The 22,355-nt window shown below is 34.1% G+C and overlaps 1 protein-coding gene across 1 annotated transcript in view; it reads left to right on the top strand.

Annotated features, from left to right (window-relative positions):
- LOC142341378 (uncharacterized) overlaps window positions 1-22,355 on the top strand; it is a 119,067-nt gene that overhangs the window by 34,001 nt on the left and 62,711 nt on the right. Inside the window, exons 4-5 of the mRNA XM_075392305.1 lie at window positions 9,634-9,930; window positions 12,420-13,777. Of these exons, the coding sequence (XP_075248420.1) occupies window positions 9,634-9,930; window positions 12,420-13,777 (1,655 nt within the window). The remainder of the gene's footprint in view (window positions 1-9,633; window positions 9,931-12,419; window positions 13,778-22,355) is intronic.

Genomic DNA, 22,355 nt, shown 5'->3' with positions numbered 1-22,355 from the left:
CAACAAGTGCTGGCAAACAAGTGCTGGCAAAACTCTCATCAATTTAAACGCGCTGAATGAAAACACCATTGTCTGTAATTTGAACAAACTTAGAGATAATAATATAAAACGGACAGAGTCAAGAGATGCTCAATTCTTTCTTTGCAAAAATCAACAGTTAAAACAAAACTGGCCTTCATATCACCGAAGGGTGTTAGCAAGGCCATTGTTTCAATTAATTGAGTTTTGTCAAAAAAAAATTAATGCCTAAATTGTGCATTTTCGTTTGAAACAGAGCAAATTATCGAAAGGCGGTAAAATTAGGCCGACTTCTTTCAACAAGTAGGCCGCTTTCTCTCAACAACAATAGCTTTTTTGGTTAAGTTTCATTGATCATTGGACAAAACAGCGTAAAAGAAACACAAAAATTGGCGGATTTACAAATGTAAACAGTAAAAAATGTTTTGAAAAGTAGTAGCTCCAAAGAAAAAAACCTTATCTTAAAGGTTAATATCAACGATGACTAAATTAAAACTGACATGAAAGTCGATGTGCCATCTCGTTGTGTTGATACAACGCTACAAGGTGACAGAAAAAAGACAATTTTAGATCTGAAAAAAACTTTAATTTGTTTTCAAAATGTTTTTTTTTTTGGAAATCGTAAGTAATAACAACCATATGCTTTCACCTAAAACATAGTAAAAAAAATCAAATTGCTACTGCCTGTTGGACATGTTACGTCATTACAGAGGCTAAGCCAGAAGATCACAAAATAGGAATGATTACAGGCAAAACTCAAATTTTCACTAATACTTTTACGCAAACACATTGTTGAAGACAAAAACCATGTTTTTTGCTGAATTTTTGATGCATGTTCATTGGAATTCGTTTTCAAGTAATAGTTAGTCGCATGAAATTGAGCTGTAAGTTGAATGGATTCTGGTCTGTATTTAACAGAGAATAAACAAAAAAGGCCAAAAAACAGCATCCTATTACAAACCGTATAAATTTTGGGGTTTTAAATATTCTCAAAATCACTATTAAACTAAAAGTAATCATTTTTTTGCTGATTGACGGATAAAACAAATAATTGTTTTCCAAATTTTATGAAAATGGTGATTTAGGCAGTTAAGCGGAATTATAGTATCGAAAAATCTTTGGCATCAACTGAAAGCATTAGATTATTTTTTAATAGCTTCATGGATAGCAAACGATAATTTTGAAAATTATGATTCCATTATAAGGATGCAAAATGAACAACAAGTACTGGCAAAACTCTCATCATTTAAAACATGCTGAACGAAAACAGCATTGTCTGTAATTTGAAGAAACTTAGAGATAATAATTTAAAACGGACAGAGTCAAAAGATACTCAATTTTTTCTTTGCAAAAATCAACAGTAAAAACAAAACTGGTCTTCATATCACCAAAGGGTTTTAGCAAGGCGATTGTTTCAATTAATTGCGTTTTGTCAAAAAAAATTTAATGCATAAATTGTGCATTTTCGTTTGAAACAGAGCCAATTATCGAAAAGCGGTAAAATTAGGCCGACTTCTTTCAACAAGTAGGCCGATTTCTCTCAACAACAATAGCTTTTTTGGTTAAGTTTCATTGATCATTGGACAAAACAGCGTAAAAGAAACATAAAAATTGGCGGATTTACAAATGTAAACAGTAAAAAATGTTTTGAAATGTAGTAGCTCCAAATAAAAAAACCTTATCTTAAAGGTTGATATCAACGAGGACTAAATTAAAACTGACATGAAAGTCGATGTGCCATCTCGTTGTGTTGATACAACGCTACAAGGTGACAGAAAAAAGACAATTTTAGATCTGAAAAAACTTTAATTTGTTTTCAAAATGTTTTTTTTTTTGAAATCGTAAGTAATAACAACCATATGCTTTCACCTAAAATATAGTAAAAAAAAATCAACTTGCTACTGCCTGTTGGACATGTTACGTCATTACAGAGGCTAAGCCAGAAGATCACAAAATAGGAATGATTACAGGCAAAACTCAAATTTTCACTAATACTTTTACGCAAACACATTGTTGAAGACAAAAACCATGTTTTTTGCTGAATTTTTGATGCATGTTCATTGGAATTCGTTTTCAAGTAATAGTTAGTCGCATGGAATTGAGCTGTGAGTTGAATGTATTCTGGTCTGTATTTAACAGAGAATAAACAAAAAGGCCAAAAAAACAGCATCCTATTACAATCCGTATAAATTTTGGGGTTTTAAATATTCTCAAAATCACAGTTAAACTAAAAGTAATCATTTTTTTGCTGATTGACGGATAAAACAAATAATTGTTTCCAAATTTCATGAAAATGGTGATTTAGGCAGTTAAGCGGAGTTATAGTATCGAAAAATCTTTGGCATCAACTGAAAGCGTTAGATTATTTCTTAATAGCTTCATGGATAGCAAACGATAATTTTGAAAATTTAGATTCCATTATAAGGATGCAAAATTAACAACAAGTGCTGGCAAAACTCTCATCAATTTAAACGCGCTGAACGAAAAGAGCATTGTGTGTAATTTGAAGAAACTTATAGATAATAAAATAAAACGGACAGAGTCAAAAGAAAGATAATCCATTTTTTTCTTGGCAAAAATCAACAGTTAAACCAAAACTGGCCTTGTTATCACCGAGGGGCTGTTAGAAAGGCCGTTGTTTTATTTAATTGTGTTTTGGCGAAAAAAAAATTTAATGCATCAAAACATAAATTACGCATTTTCGTTTAAAACCGATACAAATTATCGAAAGGCCGTAAAATTTTTAGTTCCTGAACATTTTCAGGGGAACCTGAAGTAAAATAACCCTCATCTATGTGAACGATGATCGTTTTAGCAGTTCTTATATCTGCGCTACCAGTCAGTCTGGACAAAAAGGGCGCCAGTATTTGGTGCCATTTTTCAGGAAAATTGAAAAAAAATGGGCAAAATTGTAGCTAAAAGAGTTGTTTCAAACATTTCTTCAACTCTCTTTTATGTTTGAAATTCAAACGAATGAGACTATCGTAGAGTATTTTATCATAATTTCAGCAAAACAGATCAAAATTTTCAGGCAGATTGCAAAAATAAGGAAAGATGTGAACGAAAAATTGGAATTGAACCTAACGTTCACAAAATTTATTGCTGATAACTCATGAAATCATGAAACCAGAAATTCAAGAAAATCCAAGAATTTTGATATTCTACGCTTGACAAGCTTTCTAATGATACCACTAACAACTCTGTACAAAAAATATATCGATCAGCAAAAATTGACTAATCAAAAATTCGGTTGAGCATATAGTTCCTCCCCCAATAAATGGTTAGGAACAATAAAATTATTCAAGCAACAGCACTATTTTAAGGCGCTATAGTTAGGTGTGACCTCTAATGAAAATATTTTGATTGTACAAACTGTCTATCTTTCCACACGAATTGCGCGGTCTGGTTAAATATTTAATCAGCAACGTTTCAGTTTTCAATCGGTCTGATCAGACAGTAAAGTGAAACCGATGGTCGTCTGATCATAATGTGATCGAGATTGTGATCATTGAAGAATTTTTGAGAGTGGCGGCTTGCCAGATCATAAGTGGCGAAAAGGTAGCATCTAGTTGTGGAAAAAATGCAAACAAATAACTACTCGGGAAGAAAATCATCAAAAAGTCTTTTATATTAAAACTTGATCCCACGAAAGTACCACGAAATTTTCATAAAAAGTGAATTAAATAAAGTTTTGCTAGGTAAAACATTAACTAAGCAGCACTTTTGATGATTTGGCAGCTGTATTTTTTTGCATTTAGCGCAATTATTTTCTCAAACTATTATATGGTTGACCGTCGCTATTATTATTGGTTCTAGTCGATACCCCTAGTTCTTTTATAATATATTATTGGTTTTTTTCGTCATTCCTTTTCCATCAGACTTGAGATGGCAGGGTTTTTTGTGGAGGACAGTTTTTCGGTTCTCCTTACCAAGGGCTAAATTTTGACAAATTGTTTCCTCTAAATTACACAAACAGATTAGCGCTTGTGTCATATTAACACTGATGGCAATTTTGTTAATTTGAATTCATTTGTGTTCATTTTTGAGATCTTTAAAATTATTCGCAGATTTACTTGTGTTTCCATGGAATTTCGTGTTAGCTGTGGCTTCTTTGTAAAGCCATTTTATTTGTTGAAGTTTGTGAAAAATCATTTGAAATACATATTATTGAGGCGAAAACCTTTTTGAGCCGAAAGTACTTACATAAATAATTATAGATTTTCTATACAGTGAATGCATTTTTGCTGACTTCCCGAGTCGGAAACAAAAGTTGATATTCCTAGCTCTTGCAAGAGTTTGATCATTTATTGAAATAGCATATATTTCTGACGTATTGCGAAAATTATTACAGTGGGTCCACAATAGGCTAAATTGCAATAGACTTCAACAACCTTTTCTTGAGAAGTAAACACAAACGAATATTAATCATTTTTTTCTTAATGAAAGTTGGGTCAACAATTTGCTCTACTGCAGTTAGTTGAATTATCTCTTGCAGAATTTCAAGCCTGAACCTTGTTTTTTTTCAGCCAAAAAATTAATCTTGCAAGCTTCTTGCAAAATTAATTTTTTAAACGTTTCCAAAATTTTTTGTGGCTGAAAAAAACAAGGTTCGTGTTTGAAATTCCGAAAGAGAGATTTAAACTAGCTGGAATAGAACTCACTGCTGACCCAATTTTCATTCAGAAAAAGGCGATTAATATTCACTTGTGTTTACGTTTCAAAAAAATGTTGTTGAAGTCTTGCAAGTTAGTCTCTTACGGACTCACTGTAATAATTTTCGCATTACGGCAGAAATATAAGCAATTACAGAGAGTCCGCAATAGTCTAAACTGCAATAGAGTTCAACAAACTTTCTTGAATCGTATTGCATTTAGTTTAATTCTCCCTTTCAGAATTTCAAGCATGAAACTTATTTTTTTCAGCCAAAAAAAATAATATTGAAAGATTCTTGCAAGATCTGGTGAGATTAACTTTGAAATGCAAGACCTTGGAAGATTAAGTCCGTCTTGCAAGATCTTGAAAGATTAATTTTTTGCACGAATCTTGCAAAGTCTTGCAAGAGTAACTTTTGGCCTCGACTAGGGTTCTTGGCCTCATACTTTGCCGGCCTCTGAAAAGATCTACTATAAATATTAGAAAACAAACTAAGTTAAAAATTTTGAAAACATTTATGGACCCTTTTGTCCACCACAACGACAACGAATTCTTACTTTTATGGTTTTCCTAAAATTGACTTAATTATACCAGGGTGTCTAATTAAAATAATCATGAATTTCAGACGTCTATAAACATTATTGGTATTTTCAATAGAAACTAATTGAAGATTTGGTTATTTCCAGTGGTATTAATAAAAATTGATGCAGTAAAATTAAACTGACACCTATAATTAATTCTCACCTTTTTCGGGTATGAGGTACCCTGTTTTTCCGAAGAACGCGTTAAAAGTTTTGAAAATTCATTACAGTCATTTTATTGGCCTGTTGTAGCAGGTTCAAATAGCTATTATTTAGGGATAAAGGTTTTATTTAGACAGTAAATGGAAGCAGTTTTAATTCAGTACGTCTTGTTTGTTTTTGTCTGTTTTTAAAATTATTTCATAGGAAGGCAATTCATAAGTAATATGAGACTAAAAGTTGTTTATCAAGTTTCCAGGTTTGTTCAGTTATTCTTTATTTCCTAGCGTTTTATTAAAAAGCCTACATTCACTCTCACCAAAATTTTAGAAGTGGATTTTCAAAAAAATGCGCATTGGCATTTAACAAAAGCTATCGTCAACTAAAAATCGATGGGGGGAGGGGGGAGGGGGGGGTTGTTTGCTTCTGAACGTAAAAAGGTTCGGTTTCTGCTCTCCGTTCGTCTCCCCGTAAAATTTACTCAGAGGTTGGTACATTAATAACCAGAAAAATATTCATCGTGCAAATTTATGTCCTGACTCGCCTTCAATTTTCAACAATTTTTTATACAATTAGAATTTTTACAGCAAATAACTCGTAGGATGGTTTTTTGGTAATTGATGTGATTTTTGTTTTAACACTCAATTTTTTGTATCCTTACTAGAAAACTGTACTTTGAAAAATTTGAATTTTTTTTACCTATATGCTACTTTAAATGTCACTGGCTGAAAAGTTACTGAAAGGGTCATAAATTATTCGAATAAACTTTGTATATTCACAACTAAAGTATACAGTAAATTTTCTTGGTCTATCTCGATAAGATTTTACAAAGATCTTATCAATATTTACCATGAAATGTTGGTATTTCAAGAACTTGGAAAGATGTTTCAAGTTTGGCAAGAAGCGTCAAGTTCATGCATGTCTTATCAAGGTGTATCAAGTTTCGATTCACGACTGGGAAACTCAAATTAGTTTACTAAAAATTCATTAACTCCGAGTTGCAATCAAGTGGCTTTGATCGAAATTTCTTGTTTGTTTATTTAGATTTGTTTTTAAAAGATTTCCTGGGCAGTTAATACTCTAGTTATGAAACCATTAGTTGTTTACCAAGTTGAAAATCATGTTCAGTTTTTCTTGTTGCCCTAATAATAACAGAGATTTTTTATGTTGTCAAATAGGAATCAAAAATCGAATGTCACTAGGCGTAAGTTTAATTTGCAAAGTGCCAAAAATTGAGTTTTCATTTCCTTCGAAAGCATTATTTTAATATAGACGTTTTTGTTATTACTTTCACTCTGTCTTTTTGTCAAAATTCTTTTGTGGAGGCCAGTTTTTCGGTTCTCCTTACCAAGGGCTAAATTTTGACAAATTGTTTCCTCTAAAATACACAAACAGATTAGCGCTTGTGTCATATTAACACTGATGGCCTGATCTTAATTTGCAGGAAAATTTTGTTAATTTGAATTCATTTGTGTTCATTTTTGAGATCTTTAAATTTATTCGCAGATTTACTTGTGTTTCCATGGAATTTCGTGTTAGCTGTGGCTTCTTTGTAAAGCCATTTTATTTGTTGAAGTTTGTGAAAAATCATTTGAAATACATATTATTGAGGCGAAAACCTTTTTGAGCCGAAAGTACTTACATAAATAATTATAGATTTTCTATACAGTGAATGCATTTTATTTTTGCTGACTTCCCGAGTCGGAAACAAAAGTTTATATTCCTAGCTCTTGCAAGAGTTTGATCAGTTATTGAAATAGCATATATTTCTGACGTATTGCGAAAATTATTACAGTGGGTCCACAATAGGCTAAATTGCAATAGACTTCAACAACCTTTTCTTGAGAAGTAAACACAAACGAATATTAATCATTCTTTTCTTAATGAAAGTTGGGTCAGCAATTTGTTCTAATGCAGTTAGTTGAATTATCTCTTGCAGAATTTCAAGCCTGAACCTTGTTTTTTTTCAGCCGAAAAATTAATCTTGCAAGCTTCTTGCAAAATTAATTTTTTAAACGTTTCCAAAATTTTTTGTGGCTGAAAAAAACAAGGTTCGTGTTTGAAATTCCGAAAGAGAGATTTAAATTAGCTGGAATAGAACTCACTGCTGACCCAGTTTTCATTCAGAAAAAGGCGATTAATATTCACTTGTGTTTACGTTTCAAAAAAATGTTGTTGAAGTCTTTCAATTTAGTCTCTTACGGACTCACTGTAATAATTTCCGCATTACGGCTGAAATATAAGCAATTACAGAGAGTCCGCAATAGTCTAAACTGCAATAGAATTCAACAAACTTTCTTGAATTGTATTGCAGTTAGTTTAATTCTCCCTTTCGGAATTTCAAGCATGAAACTTATTTTTTTCAGCCAAAAAAATAATATTGAAAGATTCTTGCAAGACTATTTTTGTCTTGCAAGATCTTGTGAGTTTAACTTTGAAATGCAAGACCTTGGAAGATTAAGTCCGTCTTGCAAGATCTTGAAAAATTAATTTTTTGCACGAATTTTGCAAAGTCTTGCAAGAGTAACTTTTGGCCTCGACTAGGGTGCTTGGCCTCATACTTTGCCGGCCTCTGAAAAGATCTACTATAAATATTAGAAAACAAACTAAGTTAAAAATGTTGAAGACATTTATGGACCCTTTTGTCCACCACAACGACAACGACTTCTTACATTTATGGTTTTCCTAAAATTGACTTAATTCTACCAGGGTGTTTAATTAAAGTAATCATGAATTTCAGACGTCTATAAACATTATTGGTATTTTCAATAGAAACTAAATGAAGATCTGATTATTTCCAGTGGTATTAATAAAACTTGATGCAGTAAAATTAAACTGACACCTATAATTAATTCTCACCTTTTTCGGGTATGAGGTACCCTGTTTTTCCGAAGAACGCGTCAAAAGTTTTGAAAATTCATTACAGTCATTTTATTGGCCTGTTGTAGCAGGTTCAAATAGCTATTATTTAGGGATAAAGGTTTTATTTAGACAGTAAATGGAAGCGGTTTTAATTCAGTACGTCTTGTTTGTTTTTGTCTGTTTTTAAAATTATGTCATAGGAAGGCAATTCATGAGTAATATGAGACTAAAGTTGTTTATCAAGTTTCCAGGTTTGTTCAGTTATTCTTTATTTCCTAGCGTTTTATTAAAAAGCCTACATTCACTTTCACCAAAATTTTAGAAGTGGATTTTCAAAAAAAAATGCGCATTGGCATTTAACAAAAGCTATCGTCAACTAAAAATCGATGGGGGGAGGGGGGAGGGGGGGGGTTGTTTGCTTCTGAACGTAAAAAGGTTCGGTTTCTGCTCTCCGTTCGTCTCCCCGTAAAATTTACTCAGAGGTTGGTACATTAATAACCAGAAAAATATTCATCGTGCAAATTTATATCCTGACTCGCCTTCAATTTTCAACAATTTTTTATACAATTAGAATTTTTACAGCAAATAACTCGTAGGATGGTTTTTTGGTCATTGATGTGATTTTTGTTTTAACACTCACTTTTTTGTATCCTTACTGGAAAACTGTACTTTGAAAAATTTGAATTTTTTTTACCTATATGCTACTTTAAATGTAACTGGCTGAAAAGTTACTGAAAGGGTCATAAATTATTCAAATAAACTTTGTAAATTCACAACTAAAGTATACAGTCAATTTTCTTGGTCTATCTCGATAAGATTTTACAAAGATCTTATCAAGATTTACCATGAAATTTTGGTATTTCAAGGCCTTGGCAAGATGTTTCAAGTTTGGCAAGAAGCGTCAAGTTCATGCATGTCTTATCAAGGTGTATCAAGTTTCGATTCACGACTGGGAAACTCAAATTAGTTTACTAAAAATTCACTAACTCCGAGTTGCAATCAAGTGGCTTTGATCGAAATTTCTTGTTTGTTTATTTGGATTTGTTTTTATAAGATTTCCTGGGCAGTTAATACTCTAGTTATGAAACCATTAGTTGTTTACCAAGTTAAAAATTATGTTCAGTTTTTCTTGTTGCCCTAATAATAACTGATAGATTTTTTATGTTGTCAAATAGGAATCGAAAATCGAATGTCACTAGGCGTAAGTTTAATTTGCAAAGTTCCAAAAATTGAGTTTTCATTTCCTTCGAAAGCATTATTTTAATATAGACGTTTTTGTTATTACTTTCACTCTGTCTTTTTGTCAAAATTCCCTGACAAATTTTTTCATTAGTTTAGTTAAATTCTGTTCTGTTTCCAGAGGTCAAATTTGCTTCACCGCCTTCAGAGAAAACCAAAGAGAACAAAAGTCTGCCCATCAACGAACGAAAAGTTACAAACTTATTAACTGCCACCGATAAATCATCTGTTTGCCACCCTCCCAGTGGGAAAAATCGACGTAATAGCAGCGGGTACCCGCTTTCTGCAATTGTAGACGTTGGGTGCTATGAAAGTGAGAGAACCAGGCGTACTTCTGAATGTGTAAACCCTCTTGGGCAATTTGATCTGGACTCTTTCGGAGATTACACAAACCAAACTTCACAATCAGCTGTACCAGGTCGGGTTCTTAACACAAAAGTTTTTGCTTCATTTTGTTTTTTATGTTTATTTTTGTTTTATCTTAACGAAAAAATTCGACGGCCCAAGAACCTGAATTAATCGTAAAACCTCCTGGCATTGAAATTGAATATAAGAAGCCGTTAATTTTTGCGTCATTTAAAAAATAAGAATAAGTAGCCTGGTCTGCGAAATTGAAGTAATTAATTAGAAGCACTCTAGTTTAACTTAAATTTAGTTCACCATTTTTTTCATCAGACTCTAGTCTCAGAAAATACCAAATTTTAAAAAGTTTCGATAGTCGTGCTCATAAAATTTGCCCTGATTTTTTGACAAGCCAAAAATGGGCGACCGATATCTTTTTCGGAGATAAACGAAGGTCGTATCATTGAAAAGCTCGTCAAAATTTAATTGATTGTTGGGCTGAATTTTAGATGAAGTTTTAGATTTCTTGAGAAAGTATTGAGGTATCAAGTAAATTTTCAAAAATCTTTCATTTTATTCACCTTTTACGAGCTTTAAAAAATCGGTCCGCTGTTTGCAAGAAAAACAATATTTAAAACTCTAAAAGGTACAGCAAGATTTAGTGGCTTTATGTCAACATAAACTATGAATTTGATTATTCAAACGTCATAGCGTTTTTTTCCTCTTCGGAAGTTTTGTGGATGAGAGGGTGTGAAACATTATGTGCTAATGAATGCTGCTAATCCGCCTTGTTTCACATCCATTGTAATAAAGACCCAATTTCTAAGAATATTGAGCGCTTTGAAATACAATAGACCTCATTTTGTTTACTTGTTTATTTTAGTTTTCTATATTAGTTTTTTATTTTAGTTTTTCGATTAGTAATTTTGGTGTCACTGTTTTTTTTACTTATGAGTCTCTTGCCACTTGACGTTCAATTAAAAATCAAATTGTATTCTTTGGTATAAGATGGTTTAAATAATGTGAGCTGAGTGGAAAAATGGCGTAATAAAATATCAGCCAAAAATAGTCATTTATACAATATCAATATGTTCATCCCCGAAATTTGCAAAACTTTGGGTTTAATATCGTCAATAATAAAAGTATTGCTAAATTAACTCTAAGAAATTTGGATAAGTTCCCGTCCCACCAGCTGTTTCTAATCCGTTTAATTTTGAAGTTTGGCTCTTTTTCACCACGACCAATGTTATGGACAGCATTTGGTATTTAAAATTCAGCAAGTGGTGCAATTCAAGTGGAAATTTGGTTGTTACTTATTGGACCTTTTTTATTCACTTTTATGGAAGATTGTGAAATAGTTTTCACTGAAATGAATGATCAGAATTTTTTAAAAAGTTTTGAAAAATAGTGAGTCAGAAGTCCCTGAGATAAAGAGAGATTGGTACACGCATCACCATTTGATATTAGTTGTTCTCTTAATTTGAAAAACAAAATTTTCGCTAATCATTTTTTAAATTTGTTTATTCGTACGCAGCTGTAGAGCTTTCTGCTGCCTGAAGGACAAAGATGCTTTGAACTAAAGACAATAGTGCCAAATGAATCAGCTCATTTTAAATCACTTCGAATTTCATTTTTTAGCTCAATCAAACACTAGAAAAATATTCAATCTCATTTATCTAGTTTTTTGGAACTTGTTTTTCAATGTTAACGCAGAGAAAAAAAATGATTCAAGCATAATATCTTTTTTGTCGTTACACATTACTTCTGCTGCACTAATATTTTTATGTATGGTCATTTTTTGTCAGTGTTGTTATTACTGAAAGAAAAATTTTCACGGTGTTATTTGACGGTCTATGATAAAACAAAGAAAATGGAGTCCATTCAAACTTTTTTCCAAATTTTTTCAGTTGTACTAAGAGAACTTTATATTTGGTTTTTTTTGCATATGCGCTCATTTTATATAACACGCGAGTTAAGTATTTGCTCTGCAGCTGTGTTTGAAGCAACTGTTCTCGTGTATATCTTTTCATGCGAAGTTTTTGGTTGAGCATGCAACTTTCGAAATATACTTAGCACCCCTTTAGCGAACCTAATGCTCAGATCCCCCCCCCCCCCGGTAGAATCAGGATGCAATAAAATTGAGAGTAGTCGTTCGAAAGCACTTGATTTGACATTCTTCGGTTGTGTATTTATTGTGAATAATTGCGAGATTTTTGTTATACCGACGATATACTGTAAAGTTATAAATTATTCAAAATCTCAGGTTTTTCAAAAAAATAATTTCGATGATCGTTATTTCTGATGTTTAGAAATACTGTGCCTAATAATTGTTATTAGTGGGTAAATTCGTTAGTTTGTTTTTATTGCACACTGTATTTTTGTCATTGAAAAAACTATACTTTAACGTCGTTTACGTGCATTGATTTTTTGTTGACAAAGTATCGGAACGGTCAATACTTTTTATACACTTAGCGGGGGTGCTGAGAAAAAGTAGCATCTGGAGAGAAAAAAGTTCTTCAACGGGGAAAAAATTATAATTTGAGTCTGACGTTTTTGCCATTTTAGAAGGAGCTATTTTAACCTCTAACCACGAACAAATCAGTGCTGTCAATCTACCTGTCGGAACTGAACTTGAACTCAGCAAAAATTTTGAATTCCCAGGATACGCTTTTGTGGAGACAGACATCACCGAGACTCCAAACGTCGTCAATCCCAATAATTCCAAGTTTAATGACTCTCAAAAAGTTTACACCGGTGTGGACTATGAAAATGTTGGCAATGTTCAAATGTTCGAACCCTCGGCTGGGTACAACGATGCAAGTTTTATTCAAGATATTAACCAGGGTAGTTATGACAACCAGGGTGCAGTAACGGAGGAGGATACTTATTGCGACTTTTACGGTGCCGCTCAGGTCGAGTTTGATCCGGACTTTTACGACAACCCGTCAGCTTACGAAAACGTGGATTCTTATTTCTACCCAGACTACTATAACTACCCAATGCAAAGCTACAATCTGAGCCAGGATTCTTTGATTGCCCAAACGGTTCCACCGAGAACCAGTGCCGGGCATCACGTTGCAATGAGGAACAACTTCTCATCTATACCTGAGGAGCCGCCGAGTCCGTCTTACGATTCCAGTTCTGCAAACGTTGCATCCTCATCTGCAGCTCCTCAAAACATTGCCAACATCTCTAGTACTTCCAAAATTGTAGAACCTGCCTCTCAATTTGACTTCAAGACACCGCAAAGTTGTGCCGAAGTCGCGAATTGCACGATCAAGACATCCGGTTCCACAGACAGTCTGGGTATGTACAAGAGCTATATAGAGTCCGTTGCGAAGGGTCTGAGTTTGATTGATGACGATGATGATGGATGTCCCGAAACGTGTATTCTTGACGATGATGACGAAGAGGATAATAAAGCTGAAAATAATGAGCAAATTTATGAAAATATCTCAACAATCGAACGAAAATTGAACAACGCGCTCAGTTCCGTTTCATACGCATTCGCAGAAGAGGCCAGCAATGAATACAACCAGAAGATACAAGACGAAATTGTTTCACAAGAGCGTTTCCACAGAGATTACGACTATCATTCGGAAAGATTTGTTCCTCCCGAAATTTACGAAGACGGTGTTCGTCGATTTTCGGACCCAAAAACCTCAGAAAATATGATTGACCAATCAGCGATTGATTACGAGGAGGACCCTTTCCGAATTATTTACGACGATTTTGAGCCCGAAATTGAGGCATTATGTGAACAAATTGACGAAGAAAGTGACGTCACTCCGACTGTGAACATCGTGATCGAGTCTGCACCCCCCGAGGAAGATCGGGATCATGATCAACTTTACAGCTATCTTGCGCATGATCAGATTGAAAACTGTCAATTTCAGAATCATTCATATGACCTGCAACAAGAGGTAGGCAGAAGTATTAAAGGTTTTTAAAAGTTGTGTAAAAGTGAAATTTTGGATACGTATAAATAAATACACACTAAATAAGGTTTAGGTAATTTTACCTTAAAAACACCCTAACTCAACTCAACTGTTAAGGTGGATTTGCCATTCCTTAACTCACCTTAACTAAGGCTAACTTTACCTGAAAAGTTAAGGTCTCACTACCTTAAAAAGCCTTAAGTTTTACTCTAACTTGCCTTAAAATTACCTTAAAAATTCCCTTAACTTCGCCTTAACCAAACCAGAAATTTACCTCAATTGGAGAAAAAAAAACAGCGTACCTAAATCTGAAAGATAATTGGCAGCAGTGGCTAGATATTTAACCCATAAATGTATCTACACTGCGCCCTTAGTTCTAAAATTTTGATTCTAAGCGTAAGGAAATCATTTGGCTGCTTTTAACCGTTTATGCTGCTTATACAAAAAATATTCTATTGCCTCAGTTTTTTTTACAATTTTTATTGCTTTAGTGTTGCCGATGTTCCGTTTCAAACAGGAAAATGTTTTTAATTTGGTTTTAAGCGATTGAACGGATAAAAACTAATTCGGCATGTTCAGATATAAATGTCAGAAACCTGTCTGTCTGGTTTTTAAAAGTATGAAACATTTGGCATGCCTGGTCAATTACAAAACCTCCAGAGTAAATAAGCCCTGAACCTTAGTATCTTCAGAGTAAGACCTCGACAGACCACTTATATGTTTGTCTCAACCAATGAGCGGAAAGCGCGACCAATTTCAACACAAGCCATCAGATCTTGAATTAAAAACTGAGAAATGACTAAAACTAATTATGATTCGATGCCCTCTAAACCAAGATAGTTCATGAATTCAATTTTAGTTTCCTTTAAAAACCGCAACCAGTGCTCGACCCACTGGAGTAAATATGACATAGTTTTTTTAGTAGTATTGGTTCTGTATGTTGCTCCGAACAGAGCATCTTATATTACAGCGCAGAAATTTGAGCGAGTACCTATAATGTGGAATCTGATTTGGCTTCAAATTCAGACTGGCCCATTATGTTCGTATAAAAATACTCTGATATCTGTCACTTACTGATTTTTTTTGAGTTTTTTCAAATTTGAATTCAATTTCAAAATGACGTCCGCAATTTTGCTTTCGTTTGCAACTGCATTGCAGTCGTTGATCTTTGTTGTCAACCTCAATATCTTTCAATGACAGGAAAAAGGTGAACAAGAAGCTTTCATGAAAAAATTTTTTTGATTGTTGTACTGTGTCTCAAACACATAAAACTTATATAACCAGTCTGTTTGCAGCCCCCAAATTTGTAGTTTTTCGTCCTTAGAGCTCCTTCAGTTTAGGCACAATAAATTACCGGCACTGATACAAGATTGGATGGTTTTTTCACCGGTTGTCAAAATAATTGGATTCATAAAGATAGTAAAATCACGCATTAATATTTGTCTGCTTACATTATAAGCAAATTTGAACTACTGTAAATGTGTTAACTTCAAAAGTTTGCCCCATAACTAAATTCTAAAAGCCGTTTGTACATAAATGTGTATGTAATTGTATGATATGCAAACATTATGTTGTAACATATGTAAGTGAGGGGAGGGGAGAAATGGACGTGGAGGGGGCAAAAACAGAAAAGATCCTTGAGTTGTGGCTACTCTGACACCCGTTCATCTTAATTTGATCAGAATCTGGTTCAAGTTAATGGTGTACAAAGCAAGGGCCAAAAATTGAGCCAATCAAACACTAACAATTTGCAGAAAAAAATAGAACAAATTTCAGACCAGAACGCTTGTATTAAATTTATTGCTTACGAACAGAAAACAGTTAATCAAACGCGGGATTGATTATTTTTAAATACATTTTGTACTCAGTGTTAATAGCGTGCGCCCCATTTTTGAAAAAAAAATGTTTAGGTTAAGAAGGAATCCTTGTGTGAAGCATTGAAAATTCCATCTGAATAACAGAAAACGACTTTTGTGAATGGAAATTTTTAAAGATTTGGAAAACACTGATGATTTGAACACATTTTTGTAACATTTGGAAAGAACTACAAAGAAAATAAGGAAACTGAAAATTTGCGTTTGTATAGAAAGTTCCCACCCGCGCTGAAACACTTTTTTGACTTATTTGTCAAAACAAATGATGAAGAGATAAAAAATTTCAAAAAATCACTTATTATTCGAAAATAACTTTTTTTGCATTTAAGAAATAGGATTTTCTCTAACCACTATACAATGGCAAACTTAACTTATCAGAGTAACAATAGTAACAACTATTAAGGAGCATAAGAGAGTAGTCAAATAAAAAAATCAGTTAACACACAAGCATTACTTACGACTAAATCTCGGTGTCTATCCATTTAAATTAAACAATGAAAAACTCAAACTTGCATCAGATAAATAGTAAAGTAAACCAAATGACTTGCACTTCATAGGACCTCATTTTTGAGAAATATTAACAAGCAGACAGAAAACAACAAGGGCAAGGTTACGTTTACACTTTGTGGAAACAAATAAATTCAAGGTCAGGAAAGCAGTGAGCTATCATCTGAAATCAGCCAATGGCTTAATTTACAACTTCAAGCAAAACCATTGAACCCTGTCATTGTCAGTATCATACGACTGCTAAAAGAAAAAATTCGGCCAAAAATCAAAAAATCATTTCATTTTTGCGAGCAAACGGTGTCGACGCCTATAAGATAAAAATCTATTCACTAGAAACATTGAAGTTATTCGATTGCCCCTAAACTCATCGGCATTATTGTGATGTATGCGCAACTTCTAAATGATGTGCCATTAAAATGATCGTTGGACAAGACAGCAAATTGAAACTTAACTTAATTATAAATTATAGTTTTTTGAAAAAACGTTCTCTCTCTTTTGAAGACTATTCGAAGTGGTAGCAAAAAAAACTGAAAATGGCAAATCACAAAAAAAAACTTTTTTTCCTTGAAACAATTTTTCAAAAATCATAAGACATTGCAACCGTGCGCTTTCAACTACAAAACGAGTATTAATAAAATTTGAAATTGGTTCAGGAAACAATATTTTTTGTAATTAGGGAGACTACGTCAAAAGACTACACTTCAAAACTGTGTACAAACAGAATTCGAAGTTTCAAAAACATTTACATGCAAACTTTATTGAAGCCAAAATAACATTTGCAATTTTGCTGAAATTAATATGTATAACATCAGCTTTCCCTTTCACGTTAGATTGAATTGTCAAAAATTGGGGTTTGATTTGAAGTCATTCTGGTGTGTAACTAACATTAAAAAAACAAAAGGCGGAAGTATTTCAAAAAATTATATAAACAGCACCATTGCAATCCGAATAATTTATGAACTATTAAATTCCACAACCAGACAAAACAAACCTTGCTCTTGCTGCTTCACTTTTAAAACCAAAAAATATAAGAAACGCTACAAAATAACTAATTTTGACCAAAAAGATGTTATATCAATAATAAATGCTTATAATAATCACTTATCGAGTTTTATTAACGTTATTGCAAAATTTATCATCTGAAATTATTAGATATTTTTCTTAATAAATCCTTAGATAACGCAGTAGATATTTCATTAAATAGAGTTGGTCCTAAGACTACGCAAATAAGATCAAAATCTGGCCGATCTCAGGAGCTCTTTGAAAATTTTCGAAAACAATTTTTCGGAGCCATAAAAACCATAGGCTTTACTCATCAAACAAAAAATCGTTTCCTAGGACCATATATCAACCTAAAAGGAAAACCTTATTATTGCAACCTTCGAATGAAAAGAGGCGATCTCGTGATTGGGATGAAAGAAATATAAAAAAAATCTAAAAGACAGAGACCAAAAATACAATCCGATTCCTTGTTCATTGCAAAACTCAACGATGAGACCCAAATTGGAAAAACAATTTTTCTAAAATAGTGCGTATTAGGTTTTTTGGGCAAACGAAAATCTTAATATATCAAAAAAATATGTGTTTTTTTATAAATGTCGGTTTAAATTAGCGAAAGGCCTCGAAAATGTTAGAACGCTTTCTTGGGAGCCGGAGGTTTACTAAGACAATATCCAAGTAAATGATGATTGTGTCTACAGCTTTGAGGTGTGCAGCAGAGGTAAAACTGGACAAAGTGGGCCAAATAGGCATATTTGATGCTTTTTGCTATGCACAAGACAGAATAAATGTCAAAACTTCAAAAATTTAGCTAAAAATTTTGTCAAAACAATTGGTTCAAACAGTTCATTGGCTCTCCTTTGAATGTAAACGCGAAATAAGTTTCACTATAGTTGACACTTTTATCAATTTTTAGCAAAGAAGGGATCAGAATTTAGGCAGAAATTAAAAAATTGGAAAAAAACAGCAGAAGTTAGGGTAACGTTCACAGATTTTTAAACCTCCGCACCTCTTTAAAAAATACGAAACTCAAAGAAATGTTCGAATTTTGAATTCAACGCTTGACGATCTTTCTAATGACACCTCTTACATTCCTGTACGGTGAATACACCGATCGGCGAAAACTGACTGAACAAAAAAAACCCGTTGAGTATATATTTCTTCCCTCAAATAAAGTGGGTCGGAAAAATTACGACCCACGTGTTGTAGTTTAGAACACAGTTTTCCCAGAAAGTTGCCGACAACTAGAAATCCTTTAAGAAAAAAAAAAGAATCTTGAAGAAAGTTGAATTGAGAAATATTCCAGAGATGATGAATTGATTCCGCGACTTTTTAAACAAATATCTGATATACGGAAATTAAAACTTGAAAAAAGTTGACAATTTCATGATTCAGGCTCTACCCTCCCCCTGTAGGCAGTCGTCAACAGAAAACTTAGTATTTCTCGATCCAAAAATTAATTCAACGGCAACAATCAGCAAGGATTTTGATTGTGACTGAAACAGCCAAAATCAACCCAAATGGTTAATATCTAGGTGTCGTGAACAGAAAGTTCAGCTCCCATGCGAATCTTGTTCTCACCTAAATGGCCCTAAATTTCCCAAGCCAGAAACTCTTTACTCTAAGCTCAAGAGAAATTCCCTTCAAAATTCTGGTTGCTCTCAAATAAATAACCATTCTTGTTTTATATCCTGCGACCATTATATTCCTAGATATCATATCCTCAATTCTAAATTTTTAGCTTATTTAGTTCAATTTTATTTTAATTTGTTTGCCATATTTTGTCATCTATATGCCACATGGGATAAAATGAAGTAATTGCCTGTTCATGTCGTAAAAATTTTTGGGTTCCATTTTGAGATTCTCCGCTGCTTGATCAGTTTTTGATTGAAAAAATTGATACCTGTAAATTTCTTTGTAAATAGTTTATTTCTCTAATCTTGATCGCTATAAGTCAGTTGGTAATATAAAAATATTATTTTGCTGCGTTTTCCTAACTAGAGTTGAGTATAGTGAATTGCGTCGCATTCTCCGCTCAAAAAATAAACTAATTTTCGTTCAAAAGTAAAATTGTCGTTCCGGTCGCGAATTCCACTCAATATAGCCACAGAAGCAATTGCACTGCGAAAGTTTTTCATCTTTCTGCAAATTCACCACATGGTGTTGTCGTCGAAATAATCACACAAGACTCCACTTCACATAGATGCATGCTGGGAGAAGACCACAGCAAATTTTCAACTAAAATTGGTGAAATGCATTGTTCAATGGAAACTGGCTCTTCCTGCGAGAGGTAACATCAATCATGATAAATTGCGTCGACATCCAATTACTACAGTTGTCTACGCTGACCAACTTGTCTACGAAGAACAAATAGTGGGACACAGTCAACATATGGCTTCGGGCAGACTGACACGATGTGGACAACTGAAAGTTACTTGGCCAAACCACTCTAAAGGGTGGAAAAATTTTGAATTCTCTGTAGAGATTTGTCCTGGGTCACTTGCGATAAGAACATGGTATCAATGCTCTACCTTTGATTGTCACAGGAATTAGACGCATCTTTAATAGCAAACATCTTCATCGGAGGATTGCAAAACAGAAAACAAAATAATTGTGGAAAGCTATGGAGGAGACATTTGTACGAAAAAGAGATATAACGTATGACAGATACGCTCTTTTCTCTCAGATTCGCGTTTTCCTAACTAGAGTTGAATATAGTGAATTGCGCCGCATTCTCCGCTCAAAAAATAAACTAATTTTCGTTCAAAAGTAAAATTGTCGTTCCGGTCGCGAATTCCACTCAATATAGCCACAGAAGCAATTGCACTGCGAAAGTTTTTCATCTTTCTGCAAATTCACCACATGGTGTTGTCGTCGAAAAAATCACACAAGACTCCACTTCACATAGATGCATGCTGGGAGAAGACCACAGCAAATTTTCAACTAAAATTGGTGAAATGCATTGTTCAATGGAAACTGGCTCTTCCTGCGAGAGGTAACATCAATCATGATAAATTGCGTCGACATCCAATTACTACAGTTGTCTACGCTGACCAACTTGTCTACGAAGAACAAATAGTGGGACACAGTCAACATATGGCTTCGGGCAGACTGACACGATGTGGACAACTGAAGGTCACTTGGCCAAACCACTCTAAAGGGTGGAAAAATTTTGAATTCTCTGTAGAGATTTGTCCTGGGTCACTTGCGATAAGAACATGGTATCAATGCTCTGCCTTTGATTGTCACAGGAATTAGACGCATCTTTAATAGCAAACATCTTCATCTGAGGATTGCAAAACAGAAAACAAAATAATTGTGGAAAGCTATGGAGGAGACATTTGTACGAAAAAGAGATATAACGTATGACAGATACGCTCTTTTCTCTTTGAAACAGAAAATGGATGGCTGGCTGCAGTTTTCTATGGTCGTTTCAAAGAACAATCAGAACATTGTCAGTTGGGCGGTGAACAGGACTTAATCATTTGTGATATTTTTATCGCCAACAGTTTGATCATGACCTACAAGAAGTCGTGAATTACATCAGCATTTCCCGCGAACTCTATAAAGCAGTATATTTTTACGCATGTCATTTTAAAGTTCTCTTTCCACATTTTTTCCCGCCAAATTGGTTACTCATTGATTCATGGTCGTAAGACAGTCGTTCATTTCTTCTAATTCACTCTTGAGCTTCTCCTTGAGTTGTTTTGTCCAGCATCTGATGAAACTATCTCGCTCCTTCCTGTACCCGCAAGTGTTGCGGAGTAGCCAAACAGACCTGACTGAGCTTAACACAGCATGTTTCAAGATGCATATTCATGTTGCACGAAACGTAAATACTTTTTGAAAATAAGATTGATAGACTTTTTGCAAGTTTTTGTTGTTATAGTTTTGCAACAACCGTCGCCGCAGGGTTTTTAGTTCCAGTCATCAATTTTCAAGGGCTTGTCCACTTATTTTTACAGAGATGGCAATCACAGTTCCCACTTGTGGACTTTCTTTTCAGAGTAGTTTTTGTTGACGAAACGGCACTTAATCGCTACTATTCGATATTAAAGTATGGCTTCGTTCTGAACTTAATCCTATTTGTGCGCCCTTTTCACAAGTTTGGATGGCAATTTCTCTTTGAGTTTTTTTGGTACTTTCTACATTGAGAATAGTGATGGCATTTGTCATTACTTTTCTTGCACCATTTCTGACAGCTCGATGCAGTTGGACTTTTTGGTCAACATCTTTGACAGTAGCAACTAATTGCTTAGTTGCAGAGACATCGGTAATGGAAGGAATTTCAGTGGTTTAAGTTGGCTTTCATAACTGACATCTCTGATTCCATTGGTTCATCTGACATGTTTATTCTCGAAATTTTTCTAGCTCTTTCAGCTCAGCTCTAGATGTCGTTATGCAAACGAATCCATACAACAGCACTGGAAGAATCAAGGACTTGTAGAATCCGAGTTTGGTCCTCGATTGTACACCTATTGCAACATTCGTAAAAATTTAGTTGGGCATTTTCTTTGATTTTATTAATGTACGCCTTCCAATTAAGGATACTCGACACCGGATTTCCTAAAATTTGCACTGTCGCCGAGTTATGAAGTTGGACATCCTTTGGTTTGATGGGTTTATTTTTCCCTTGAACGCAACTTTCGTGAATTTTTCCACGGTAAGATCCGTTTTTTTTCGCTTTTAGCATTTTTTGAATTGCTATTCCGCCTTCTTGTACCTCCCAGGTTTCTCTTCCAGTTGCTAATGGTTTTAGATCATCAGCAGAAATGAATTGATGGGAGAACTTGGGGCTTCTGGCAAGTCATTGATAGAGGTGCAGAAGAGAAGCGGGCTCAGGAGAGATTCTTGAGGTGCACCTCCCCTGTGGCCGAAGCCTCAGGTATTTAGTGGTCAGACCTTTAGAGGAATTAATTCCAAGCCATGAAGACCAGAGCATTGGTGCGAAAACCATCTAGGGTCTAGTTCTTTGAGGACTTGAGTCCGGTTAGCCTCAAGTCTCTTTGAAGCCATTTTTCGGGATATAGCAGAGCATGTGTTGTCTGGACCAAACATGTAGTGTAGCCAATCTTTTTTTAGCTCTGCGATCACAGTTGCTACACTACTCTGTGATTTTATTTCTGTGATTTTCACTACATCTATCTTGTCTGGACCATACACAATTTTTCTTACTAGAATGC

Source organism: Convolutriloba macropyga, chromosome 6 (genome assembly GCF_964194025.1).
Source record: "Convolutriloba macropyga chromosome 6, txConMacr16.3, whole genome shotgun sequence".
Taxonomy (NCBI): domain Eukaryota; kingdom Metazoa; phylum Xenacoelomorpha; order Acoela; family Convolutidae; genus Convolutriloba; species Convolutriloba macropyga.
The sequence above is the reverse complement of the archived record's forward strand: the minus strand, read 5'-3'. Positions and strand labels throughout refer to the sequence as shown.